The sequence below is a fragment of the Larus michahellis genome, chromosome 1 (assembly GCF_964199755.1).
Source record: "Larus michahellis chromosome 1, bLarMic1.1, whole genome shotgun sequence".
NCBI lineage: Eukaryota > Metazoa > Chordata > Aves > Charadriiformes > Laridae > Larus > Larus michahellis.
The window spans coordinates 59925506-59939555 of NC_133896.1; the positions used below are offsets into that span (position 1 = coordinate 59925506).

General features: G+C 39.2%; 1 protein-coding gene across 5 annotated transcripts in view; it reads right to left on the bottom strand.

Annotated features, from left to right (window-relative positions):
- RFX4 (regulatory factor X4) overlaps nt 1-14050 on the bottom strand; it is a 98993-nt gene that overhangs the window by 57339 nt on the left and 27604 nt on the right. For 4 of the 5 annotated variants that reach the window (XM_074580888.1, XM_074580897.1, XM_074580879.1 and 1 more), the window contains 2 exons: nt 13533-13593; nt 7937-8060 (listed from right to left, as the gene is read on the bottom strand). In XM_074580888.1, the coding sequence (XP_074436989.1) occupies nt 7937-8060; nt 13533-13593 (185 nt within the window). Of the gene's footprint in view, nt 1-7936; nt 8090-13532; nt 13594-14050 lie in introns of those variants that run through there. The other variant, XM_074580906.1, reaches the window with a different exon arrangement.

Sequence of the window (14050 nt, forward strand, 5' to 3'; positions counted from 1 at the left end):
AAAATGAGGAATGCAGTTTCTATTCTGCCTTCATCCATACACTGTGACCCATCACGCCTCATGGCATTCACTACCAAATGTGAACTTTATGTTTCCCAATCTAGATTCTTCTATGATATGAGTCAAAAGTGGGGGGGGTGGGGAGGGGGGAAGAAACACAAGCCATCTCATAAAGCATCTTATGTATCCGTGTTCACGCTAACAAATAAGGATGGAAGAAACCAGAGATGTCTAGAAACTTTTGAAGTCATTTTTTCCTCCCTTCCTATGTCAAAATATCAATTTTTTCTCTGAGGAAATAGGCAGAAGATGACTTTTAGAAGTCTTCTCCCTGGAATAATTTTAACTGCTACTTTTCAAAAGGCATGTTCATTTTGTTAGTGCATCTGATCTAGAGTGATGTTAATCTTCATGACTCTTGTTCTTTTCTATCTGAAATAATTCTAGCCATGCTTCTAGAACTTCCCAGGGTAATGAAATAAAATCAAATTAAGTTGCAACCCAGCATTTGTACTCTGCCAGAATGAGAAACAGATTTCAGGCTCCAGGCTCTGGAGCTCTGGGAGGTTCTAGAGAGATTCTAAATACAGCAGATTAAGTTCTCTTTCCTCTGATAACAATTCTTCATAACAGGGCCTGGATCTATTTACCTCAAGTTTCAAGTCCCAAATCTAGAAGATACGGTTTGCTTTTATGAATTCAGGTACAGAAGATTTGTGTTTATTTACCAAATTCTACTGTAGCGATTCAGTCTTAAGCTTCTTTGCCATAGCAGCAGGAAAGAAACCAGTGATTCCAAATATAACTATACTCCCACACAGCTATGCTGTCTTTAATCTCACCACTGTGAAACAAGAGATAAAAAACCACTGATATCCTCAATTTTATACGATAAGTGTAGAATTTTTAGGCTCATTCATCTTTGGCCTGGTACTGCTCCAGCTAGACCATTCTGGGGTTTCCTCATCTGCTCCAGTGCTTTTGAAAATCCTGCCCTGAGGCAATCTGTTATTATTAACGTCTGTGCTAACAGGCACCTTTTGGCTCAAATGTGGCTGGGGGCTGGCTTAACAGCACATTGCCTTGAAGAAGAGGTGACAAAATCTTTGCCCCAAGAAACATCCACTGATAGGAAAGAGTACAATCAAATTAGCCCATTACAAAATATCATTCCTGTCCCCTAAATCCACCAAACTGTGCAAAGAAAAGGAGAAGAGGTGTGACTGCGTCTATAGTCTTTCTACTTCTTGCTTGCTTACTTGCATGGCCCAGAAGAGAAGACTGTAGTGTACAGGTCCAGTATTCTTGACCCCAGATCTGTTGTCTGTTTAGATCCACTCACTTCCATCATTTTGTAGAACAGGGCACAGTCTAGCTGTAGGATAAGATCTTGTTTCTAGCACTGATACATCTCAACTGCAAAGCAAGTCAGAGAAGCCTGCTGGCACTTTCTCCAATGCCTGTGTCCAATTCTGCCTGCTACAGAGATTAGGCACCATGAGGAACTCCAGCTGAACCAGACTCTTTAGGGAAGCTTGTGAGATCTCTCCTCAAATTCATCTATTTACAGTAATATCCTCCTTCAGCAGCTCCACTGGCCAGATGGAATTCAGCCTAAGGCATGATCAAACAGATTACTGCATCCCAACAAAGCTGCAAACATTGAAAGCTCTGACTCAGATGCCTAGCTGAGCTGCAGCCACTTTCAGTGCTGACTTGCTGAAGCCAAGCAGATCTAAACCCCTGCATAACTCCCCCTGCTCTGTACTGATGCCAGCACACTTAACTGCCATCACCATATCTGTGGGAAAAGGCTGAGCGCCAGCATCCCTGCACTCTGGCAGACCTGTTAGGTCTCTGTAAGAACAGCCTCTGGGACATGTTGACAAGGCATGAGGTACAGCAGCCCAGAGGCCACTCTACTACATGCTTAAGACCTAACTAGAAGCCAGATGCTTGAAGTGGAAAAGCCAGTAACTCCAAAGTCACTCCAAAGAAACTCAGGTGTCCTTGCTGGTTTTCTTACTCGTCAAGCTCAAGGAGAAAAAGGCAAGAGTCAGAAACCTGCAATAATACAAGGGATTCGTGAAGCAGAGCCAAGGGCACAAAGAGCTTTCCAATGACACCGTAGGATCCCCGCTCCTCACACTTATATGACTGCTTGCTTCTGCAGTACTTGTACTATTATGGCCTCCTCAGAGGAGCTTGGCCTAGAAGACTCTGTATCAGGAAGAAAAATCATGCTGGTGTGAACCGTTCTTTGGTCAGAACCTTAGCTGTTAAAAAGGGATGAAGGAAAAGCAGGGACTGCTCAGATGGCACTGATAGACTGATACAGTCCTTCAATGCAATAACAGAAACCACATCCTCAGCTTTAGATTGATTTTTCCCCAGTTCTATTTTTCTTTTCTATATTGACTAGAAAAAAGGCTAATAAAAAAAACATTCCATACATAGTAACTGTTCATAATAAAACAAGTGCTGTTTTAGTCTATCAGAAGAGAGCACTAAGAGTAAATTTGGCTTTGCTATACCAGCTACTGTTGAGGCTACTTAAGAGCAAATTGACATTACAGGACAAAAAAAATAGATCTTCAGGAGAAGTATCTCCTTATGCACAGCAGGCAATTCCAGATGCGTGCATTTCAATAAAAAGACAAAACAGAATGCAATCACATTGTAGTGTCATTATCAAAGAGATTTCAATAAGGCTACTTGTCTGTCCTTTTTAAGCATCAAATATGTATAGTAAGATAGCACGAAACTGTAAATCTTATTTATGTTAATCATGCTAGGAGGAGCAGTCCTACTGGCAAAATTTCTGGGCATAGAGACAGTGCATAGTGATAAAAGTGGACTCTGGCTGGTACAGCTTGTACCTCCTTGGAGCACAGTACACTATTGGGGGAAAAAAAAAAAAAAAAAAAAAGCACTTTTCTACTGGTATAACTGTGCTTCAGCCCTTTTTTTTTTTTAAATAGGGTGGAAATATTGGTCAAAAGTGTAAAAGATCTATTTCCTAAATAATATTACAAATCTATTGTGGACTTTAACCTTCTTTATTTAGTGAAATAAAGTTATAGGCATCTAATTTTCACTTACAGCAAAGCCACTCAGGGAACAATAAAGAAGCTCTAAAATTCATGTGAGCATGCATCCTTGTTAAACCTCTTTATTCTGCCAGAGTGATGTAAAGGGACCTCAGGCTGGGGGAGAGCCCCCCTGCAGTGTCAGCATCCTTCATTTTCCTTTTCAAATATTAATTTACTATTGCTTGTGAAAAAGACATGGCAGGAAAGCACCAGAAGGATAAAAAGAAAAACAAAAGATGAAAATATTTAACCTCCAGGGGGCATATGGGAGTTGTGGGAAGAACACTTCATGAGGATGCAAAAGAGGTTGCACCAGGAGAAATTGTTCTGTGAGAGAGATGCGGCAGTCTGGGAGGTGACTTAGCACTGCACAGTAAATTTAAAGCAGTGAACTGAGCACACGGAAGAGAGGGGAAACCAGTGCAGAGGAGGAAGATAACATCTCCAACAGGCTTGACTAAGAAAATAAGGTTCATACAGGGTCTCAAAAGAAACAAAGAACAAAAATGAGTCTTGGCTGAGGAAATAAACTGAAAGAGAAGCTCAAAGGCCTGCCAACCCAGCTGAACAGCTGGGTGACACGTTACATCTAGAAGAGAACCAAGAAGCCATAAGCAACCCATCCATACGCAATAGCTACTGGGGGATTTGGAAATGCTCAAAACATTCCTGCTTTTTAAGTAATTTGATTCAATGAAGGCCCCAATTCAGAATGAGTTAGTGTTTGCAGCTAAACTCAGTGATAATAATGAGTCAGAGCCTTCATGTAAACACATTGCTCAGAAAAAGACCTACACCTCTTCAGCCCTCCCCACTGCAGGCAGCGGCAGAACTTCCAGTTGGAAACACCTTAAACTGCTCTGCGAGTCCACGGGGTCCCAGAGCAGAGCTGGAGGCATTTGCAGCACAGGGCTGAGGGGCACAAGGTCACCGTCTTTTTTAAGTGACCTCAGCAACAGGGCTTTCACTCCTTCTGCCTGAAGACTCATTCACAGTCTAAACATGTTCACTGGGAGAAAGCTTTTTCTCATATGCAACATCTTATTGTTATAACTCAGTGACATGCCTACCCTTCCTCACTTTACTTCACTGTCTTTTCACTGGTTGTATGGAACAGTTTTACTTATTCTGCTTCACTTTGGGGTGAAATCCTGATCCTGCTGAATATAATATAGTTTGCTGCCTACAGTAAGAGCCAAAGTTTTACACTGGAGTCTCCACTTTCTGATGCTGAGCTGTAACCAGTGAATACAGGGCCGTCCCTAGCCATCGTTTAGTTAAAGTGTATGGGTAAAAGAGAGCTTGGTCCTATCTTTTGCAGGCAAGAAAAAGTTCTGTCATGACAGACTAGGCAGTGTAGCTGCCTGTAATTTTTATATATTAATTGGGTGAGTAAAGAACTAAAATCTTGGCTAACATATTAAAGCTACAGGTCCATTTGTCATACAAGAATATATCATATTAACAACTATACTAGAGTCTTCCTTATTTTATATGTGCTTTAACTGGTTTAGGGGAATAGGTTGCTTTTTTTTTTTTAAAAGGTGTTTATTTATACAGTAATCCTGTTCTTTCCTCTTCTTGTTACTTTTGTTGCTATTCACCTGGTTTCCTCAGGAAACACTCTATGAGATATTACTGTTTCTCTGTTAATCTCTCCACCCCCCAGACAATTTTTTGGTTTGCTAATCCAATATTACCAAAAGCCTGAAGCCCAGCCCACATCCTACAAGTTTAATAGAAAACACTGGCTGGATAGTGTGGAGAGTATATTGCTGTTAACGCTGAGGACAAGAGAGGGAGGAAAGCTCTACCTTTAGCTGAGCCATTTGGCACTGCCTGACTGGACAACCGTGAGTATGAGGCAACCAGTCAACACCTCTATTGCTCTGAACCAGCCACCCCATGTGCTGCTTCTTGCCCAGCTGTCAGCAAGGGAGCCGGGGGGAGGGCCAGAAGGAGAGAAAACGAGACCGGCAAACAGACAGACAGACATGAGTGAATCTAAAAATAACGTAGAAAGGTGCAGCAGATGTGAGAGAAAACTGAAAGAGGCAAGACTTTGATGCAGTGACTGGGACCTGGAAATAATTGGAAGTACTGCAGGGAAATATGGAAATATTGTATAAGATTTAGGTAAAACTGTTGATTTTGGGAACATAGGAGATGGTAGGAAACAAGGTCCATTAGTTCAGCTGTTCAAGAATGACTTGTCTGTTCTCCCTTCCATGCTCAGTTGTGGACGTATTTTACTGACATCACACTTAAGAAGTACACATGGGCTGAAGCGTTGCCTACAAAACCTTAATCTGGAGAGATTCTGGAGACAAGTTTCAAATGTCTCCACTGGTGTCTTTAAAAGTGAAATCAATGCTATTCTGTTATTTGAGATGTAACTGAGTATGTTACAATACATTAGGATGTTACTTACTACAGATTGTTTTAATGTGCTGAACTCCATGTCTCTTTCTAAAAACTACCAGTCTGTTAAAGAAAAAGCCTAAATGTTTAACATTGCGCACAGAGCTAAAGTTCAAACATGAATCATAAATTCAATGTGGTCTATTGAAAGGCAAACTGTCTACAATTTCACAGAACAACTAACTCCTTTCTCTGGAGAAGATGACAGCTGCAGGGCTCTTGAGGATTTCCAACAAGGACAAACATGTCTGGGGTCTCTGTTTCAGCAGCTAAGAGCGGAAGCCCTCAAATAACACCTATTTCACTGCACTGCCTCCAAGGCATTTACACGACACACATTGCCAATACGGTATTTAAGTCACATGATAACAACTCTGTTGGCTAAAACTTCGTGCATGTACCTGCTCCTAAGGAGAAGCTGACCACAAACTATTGATTAAGTGGGTGTCTGCCTTGCAGATCTTCATGACTGTGCAGTACATTTTCTTAGCAATAATAGGTTGGAAAGAATCACTGGGGTCTGCTCCATGTTCTGCAGATGTAGAAGCCTGTTCCACTTCAATATTTGTGTCGGTGTTGTCTGAGGTTCCTGGACACACCTGTACAGAAACCTCAGTTCCCAGATCCAAGAGTAATGGCCACACAAAACACTAGGTTAGGATGTACAGTACTAGGATGGTTCTGTATGGCTTCCTCTCCACAAAAAGAAGAGAGGAACAAGTTTCACGCATCACTGCTTCAGAACTTTATTGCAACCAAGTGGAAAACACTTGGAACACACATCGACTGCATGAAAAACACATTGGAATGCCATGATTTTTGGATGGAAGACCCTGTACCTGTCCTGCTAGTGCTAGGTCAAGGTACTCCTACTGATGAACAGGTGTATGCGTATGAGGGGCAGGGGAGAAGGAGAATGGAGTAATATACAGTATAACAAGACTGATGCATACTGAAAATTGGTGAATTCCCTGGTAAATTTATGTTCTGATTAAATTATTTCAAAACATTTACACCTTATAGTTTACAGAAGCTTTTAGCAGCAGCAGAAGTAGCATCGTGTAAATTTTACCCATGTTCCAAATGTGTTAGCCTGCATGAAATCTGTTTCTTGTTCTCACTGTTCCTAAATTACACGTTGCCTCTATACTTAGCACTTGGTAGCAATAATACGTACAACAAAGTTTCATTCACACTTATGCAGTGTATTTAAACAGAAACCTAACACAGAATCAACTGAGCTATGCATGTCTTTAAGACACAACAAACACAGTAACGTTACAACATGGTACACTTTACTTGCCTTGCTAAACTGCCTACATAAAGACGCACTATAGCAAATGACACCTCATTAAATACATTCTTCTCCTTCACCTACTCTTTACACAGGCACTTACCCTAGGAACAATATTCCTTCTTTGAATACCCAGCACTTCTATAGAACAAATGTTGCAAACACTGGAAGAGAACAGCTGTCAGGACAGTCGGCTTCAGATTCATGCTTGCAAGCATTTGAAAAACAGTGGCAAACTTTACACTTTTTTTTTTTTTTCAGCCTACAAGTTTTAAAGGCCTGAGACACATTATATAATAAAATTTCAGTCTTAAATAAAAAACTAAAAATACCACCCTATTTTTCACTGAGAGAAAAACATCACCTGACAAGCAAATCCAAAATAAGTACTTTACTTAACATCCTAGCTGGCCATTAATGTCTGCTACTGATGTATAACACAAGAGCTTTACTGCTCACATCCGGACTATGCAGAGCTGCATCTGTGCTAAAAGTGCATCTCCGCTGTGAGTCTGGAGATAAACACAGTGGCTCTTACTAGAGCCAGGCTGGGAAGCAGAAGCACAAGGAATCACACTGCAGAGGAAGCCTGTACCTGCAGCGCCACACAAACGCCGTTAGATGCTTTCTGGACTTTCACATCTGGAGACACTGTACCCCACTATGTGGATTTGCCAGTGTGGGCTGATATCGTCAATTCAGGAATCTCCGTACTGTGCTTACAAGAACGGCATAGACAGGGCCCAGAATTAAGTGATTGATATTTTACCCTTTGATTTAAAAAAAAAAAAAATATATCTATATTTGCTAAAGCAGGGCAGATCACAATGCAGATGGGGTTACATTGACTTGTATTCAACTTCCAAACTGCCAATATTGTATACCATGTCTGGGGCTGCAAGTCATAAAAAAAAGTTGAGTGTATTCCAGAGCTGAATTATTATTAGAAATTATTCCAACCTTCTAAATAGTTAAAATCTTAGCCTTTGACCAATAACTTGAATACATAAGAGATTCCCTTCATCTACCTCTAACTTTAATGGTAAATGATGATTTAATTCTTTTCAATAATCCAAACCCAACTGAACCAGGTGAGAGCTTGGGGCATCATACTGCTATTTAGACTCACCTTCCCAAAGCTGGCGGCATTAACAGGTTGCGTGTCATTTTTCTCACAGAAGTCCAAGTAATGCATGTAGAGAGCACTTCGAGGAATGCAAACACCTTCTGCAATCTCATAGTTCTCCTCCAGCCTTAAAAAGCAAATATCAAACAGAGAGAACTGCAAGTATGTTGGATGTCCTGTATGGTAAACAGTATGCAAAGCTGCATCTTTAAGACCAAACGTTCTGGCTTCTGCTTGTCTACTTGGTTCCTAAGTGTTTTCTTCCTGAGTGGTCCTTCCAATTCACTTCCGTAATGCTTACTTGCTTCATTTGGTTCATGTTTGCTATCAAAAACATAGGCTGTGAGTTCTCAAGCAAGTAGAGATTAGCACGAAGGATATTGAGTTTTGACCATGCTCCAAAAGTGCTATTTTTAGGAAAAAATATACCAGTAATCTGTTACACACCAAAACCATCCTTCAGTAAACAAATACACGAACAACTACCAAACAACAAACATTCACTAAGGGGAAGCATTGTCTCATTCTTTACAGGACTCTTCAATCCTGTCCAACTGCAAAATTCCATACCTTGAGGAAGCAGATGTGCAAGTTATTTGCAAATACTCAAGAGTGCACACAAAATCATATCTGTATAATGTGTTCTTGCTATTGCTTATGGGAAAAGTGAAAAAAAGAGTCCACAATCTGAACACAATCCTGAATAAAATAATGAAATAACATCCTCCTTTGCCTTGTAGAAACTATTATTATTCACTTGCGCATGCAAACACACAAATATAAAGTTTTAAATTATGGATCAAATATACGAATAGGCATATGCTTCATCTTTAAAATCTGAAACTGGGCTCATTATAAGCCTATAGATTAGAAGAAACATTCCTTTGAAATGACATTTTTCTGACTGCTAATCAAACAAAGTTCATGAGGTATTTACATACACATCAACTTTAAACCAGAATTAATCTTGTCATCCATGGTGTCACTCATATGCATATAGTTACATGTCTGCTGGCTAGGAGAAGAAGGTAGGTGCAACTTCCTCTTGAACATATTAGAAAATTAATACGTATTCTCAAAAACCTCCAATTTTACAGCAAATAACCCCCTGTCATTTGACAGCTATAGAACACCTTCCAAATATCTAGTTTCTCTCCTTCATTGCCTTTTTCAGGACCTACCTACCTTCCATTTCAGTTATCGTGATCATTTGTGACTGCAAACTATTTTAATAAGATATCCGGCTAGATGAATGGAATCAGTTTGTATGAGCAACATCTATTCTTCCTTGGTTTCTACAGAAATATCATCACGGCATCTTTCCTCAAATTCATAGCACTTTAACAAAACCTCCTTTCAAAACCTGGAGAGTTCGTTTGTATACTATAGCTGCTAATTGGAATGTCAGCTTCCGTGACCAAGACAGGACAGAAAGAAAAGCGGTTAATTATTTCTGTTCATATCTGATGAATTTTTCTCTTTTTCTCCTCTCTTTCACAGAGAGTCATTAGTCTGACACTGAACAATGCTCCATTATACCTGAACTTTTTTTTTAATGATCAAAAAACCCATCTTGCTCCACTTCTTTTATTTTCCTGTCTTTCATTTAACAACTTTATCATATTTTGAATTCAGCTTCATTCTACAGTATTATAGAAAGATAATGAACTCAATCTTCTACCTAACAAATCATTACCAGAAATAATATGTATATAACATTTTAACTGTCCTAATAAAGCCATGTGAAATCCAGTAATTCACAATGAGACCTTTTGTACCACTACAGTATAGCAATAAGCCCCCTAATCCTTCCAGAGGAATGACAATTTTATCTGTCCCTATTACTGTTTCCCTCTTTATACTTATATACTTCTAGATTAAATGAGATTATTCCATAGCAGAGTCAGGTCTGTAGTTTGTTACAGACTTGTTTTTAGATAGGAAAGCAACAGAACAACTGTGAGGTACCATTGCTCATCACATAAAGGATTCTAGAACAGATTAATTTTGATGCATTATAACAATTTCTGTGAAACTACTAATCTGGGGAGAATCCATCACGTAGCAGTGCATTACCTTCCTCTTTTTTACTTCTTTTTATGAATGTTCCAAAAAATAGAATAGTTTTGTTATCTTTAGCTTCACAATACTGTTATTATTTGGAGCACCTACACTGTAAGCCACCAAACTGCATGGAATTAGGCTGTCTTTGCTTTGAATCATTCTGTGTTTGGAGAAGTAAACACACATGTGTAGACACACACAGAGCAAATTGAGGTAAAATAAAGTTTCATGCTTACAATTTGCTCAACCAGATCACCAATGAAATAATCATGAATGTTTTAGAGACTAGTATTTAGCAAGCTATAGCTTTACAATAGTAATGAACACAGGAACATGGGATAAGCACAGGATACTAGTTAGTGATATATTCACGCCTTAACAGTTAAATTCAGGCTGGTGCAGCTTCCCCAATTACGATGTATTTGGCAGTAATGATACATTTACTAGGCCTTTCACTTCATTTTGTGTCATCAACGAAACAAAACAAGAAACATCATTCCTGTCTCCAGGAAACAGATGTTTAGTCAGGCTGACAGTTATCCAGACATGCTTCTGGCGTCTTCAGCTACTTCCTCCTCCTCCTCATTTTCAGCTTTCGATGTACTTTGCATTTGGAGAGGCAGAGAGATCCCTATGGGATTGACATTGTTCACTCTTTTCAGCAAGATGCCAGGCAAGAAATAATTAATAAAGGTGATGGCAATACGAGCCATGTGACAAAATGTATGTATTTCCCTTATGTCTTGCTTCACTTTCCCTACAACTTTCCCCCTCTTCTTTTTCCTTGCTACTGATGTTTCCTCTGCTTCGGTTCTCCAACACAGTCTTGCCTTCATTAGCTGTAAATGATAGCAGCATCTAACAGCAAAAACATGACCAGCTTTAATTTGTCAGACACCAGACACTGCAGACAATCCTGGTGCTTCCATTTGCCAGAACAAAGCAAGTTTGGTACTTTATCCTGAAATACTGTCAATAATTTACCCCACCACTTCCATCACTTGATTCAGTCCCAGAGATTCCAGAAGGAGGGTAGGACACATGCTTACCCAGGGCATATTCAGGTAAATTTAGCCTTTTGTCTTTCTTCACTGCGCAAAAATTTGGTCTGAGGCCTAAGCAGGTAGAACTGTCAAACACAAAGCTCACCTACAGGAAGTGCTCAGAGCACCTTTTGTACAGTGCTGACCACAATAGTTTACTGGCCCATGGGTTGCTAGTACAAATAACCTGATGTTAACGTGTCTGTTTTGCCAGAACAGTGGAAACTCGACATCTTCACACAAGGCAAGCTTGCTACTTTAGCACTTTGTTCACATTTTTGAGCTTGTAATTTTGTTTAGTGTATCAAACACAGTAGCAGAGTTTCTCCGGGCAACACCAATTCAAAGCTGCAGTACGTAGGCTGAAAAGCATATGGAAACCACCAGAAAACTGTTCTATGATATGGCTATTAGGCCGGGAAAGTTTTACCTACAGGTCTATGAACAAATGACCCAATCGTATAATTCAGTTTGACACCAGCTAAAGAAGTTACGCTTGAAAACTTCTTTCCTTTCTTTTCCCTCATGTGTTTTTGGGTGGAGAATTGGATGGAGGAAATTGCAGATGCTCCAGAAGACTCAAAGGGGAGAATATCTGACCTATGTGTAAAAATGTGTAAGAAACATAACACAACAGACAGGTAGTAAGCCAGTACACTAGCAAGGGGGAAGGGAAGATGAGGTAAGCAGCCTTTTCAGAATCAAAATCCTAGGATTCTATTGCAAACACTGCTGAATGAGCATTAGTGTGCACACTGCATTCCAGCAGAGCTCAATATCCCAGGAGTTTAGGGATTTACTAACCTTTATGATCGAGGAAACTTGAAAGTATTGGCAAAAGCCTGTTTACAGTATTTGCATGTTTTCTGCTGGGAACAGTATCATTGGCATGTTCTAATTAACTCTGACTTCTTGGCCACTATGTTATTTGCTCCTGTGGAAAAGACTCTTAGCTGACTCTACTGCAAAATAAACATTATTCTGAATTTGGGACTGGTAAACCCTGCCTGCTATTTTATTTTAGCTAGATAGTTTTTTTCTTATCCTCTTTGAACTGTGTGGAAGTTGTTTGGGTGAATAATAGAAAATAATAAAGTAAATCTATGACATTTCACTATTATTTTAACAATATTCTCTCTGTCTAGTCACTCCCTTTCTTTATTCACTTTTCTTGAACTTCTGAAAAACAGCACTTTGGTGAAACAAATAGATGCAAAGAAGCAATAGTTCAGAACAAAATGCCTTTATATATATTTGCATATCTCAGCATTTGCACTGGAAGCGTCTGCAAGTTTCTTCAAGGCAGAACACCTAATACTTGCAGCAACCTATCCTAAATCAACCCACGGGTTTGGAGGTTTTTTTAAATCTAAAATTTGAGTAATCAACTTTAAAGAGTAAATATAGATTAAATCATCTATAGACCTCTTTATGCATATTTCAAAGAACCACAGAATTTCACAGGCAGAAAGAGTAAAATTAACGGAATGAATTATTCTTTGCTGTTTGTTTACTTAGACCTCCCAAGAGACTGACAGAAGCAGAAAAATAATTTTGCTAACTTCCCACATTTTTTTGCCATTTTTTCATCCAGAAAACTATGATAAATACTTAAAGGTGAAGTAAACGCCTTTCTTTAAAAGGCCTGAAACAAGCTAAGGAGTACGGTTTTTCAGATAAGCATGCTCCAAGGCTTCTCTGTAACAGAGCCCTGTTCTACCAGATACGAGGAACCTCATGAAAGATGCCTGATCACTCACAATATTAAGAAAGTTAAACCAGACTTAAAAACCTAAATTAAAGGAAAAGTCAACAAAAGTCTAAGAGATACCCTAGGAAAGAGATGTCAGAAGTACATGTAATGTTACAGAACGTGCAGCCAAAAATACCGCTGTAAATCACAGTGAACAGCACTCGTTCGTTTTTCATAGAACATTAGACTGACTCACAAACATTCTTCACACCATCCTCTCTTTCTTTCTTTCTTCCTAATTACCCTTCCTTTTTTTCCCCCCTCACTAAATTTGCAAGGGGATTTTGGCAAATGAATCAAACCCCAAACTCTCATCTTTTATTGTCTTCTATGCCAAATTACAGATATCTTATTTCAGTAAAACAGTCAGTAAGGGTGGGCTTCAACACACGCTGAAACAAACGTGAGTCTTGAAAAAAATATCTAAGTACTTGTTTTCTTTTTGTAATAAATATCATCATGATGACAAACCACAAAACACCAGCTGGCAAAGTGGCAAACAAATATGCCAAGTAGATCTTCTAAACTGTATCAGAGGTTTCCTATGTTCAAACAAATCCCGTAAGACATTTGTTAAGAAATGCTGTACAGGATGCTAATGAGAAGATTAAACACATACACAGTGAAAGTATCTTTAGAACTGTATAAGATGTTTAAGACCTCTATTCACTTCAGCTGGAAAAACGATAAGAAAAAACACCAGCAGGTTTTCTTGATTTTTTTTAAAAAGGCATCTTACCATTGCAGTGTAGCTGGAGTTGAGTGTGGTTTTGATGCTCTATTATTTTCTTTTTCCTCATCTGTTAAGAAACAAAAAAATACTATGTAATTTCAGCAGGAATTGCTCTGGCATTTGTAAACTGGTAAGGAATTATCTGATAAAAAAAAAAAAGTGTTCTCCAGTGTCAAAGCTTTCCCAAAATATCTGCCAAATTGTGGAAGCGTCAATAATGATGCTCCCCTAAGCTAGCATCTGTAGGTATTGCTTAAGGCAATAAAGCTTGCAAACATCACTGTTAGCAGGAACAGAGCGGTGCACAGGAATAACAGCTTTGGAAAGGATAAGTTTACATGGAAAAAAAAAAAATAAACAACAAACAACTCTTAGACCTCTAGCAGAACGTCAGAACATAAGAAGATGTTCACCTACTTTAAGGGAACAGCTGCCTTACTCAAATTTTATATTAGATGAGGCGTTTCACCAAATGGAGTTCATCCGCTGTTGTGATCCTAACATATGATGTATAGTAGATGTTT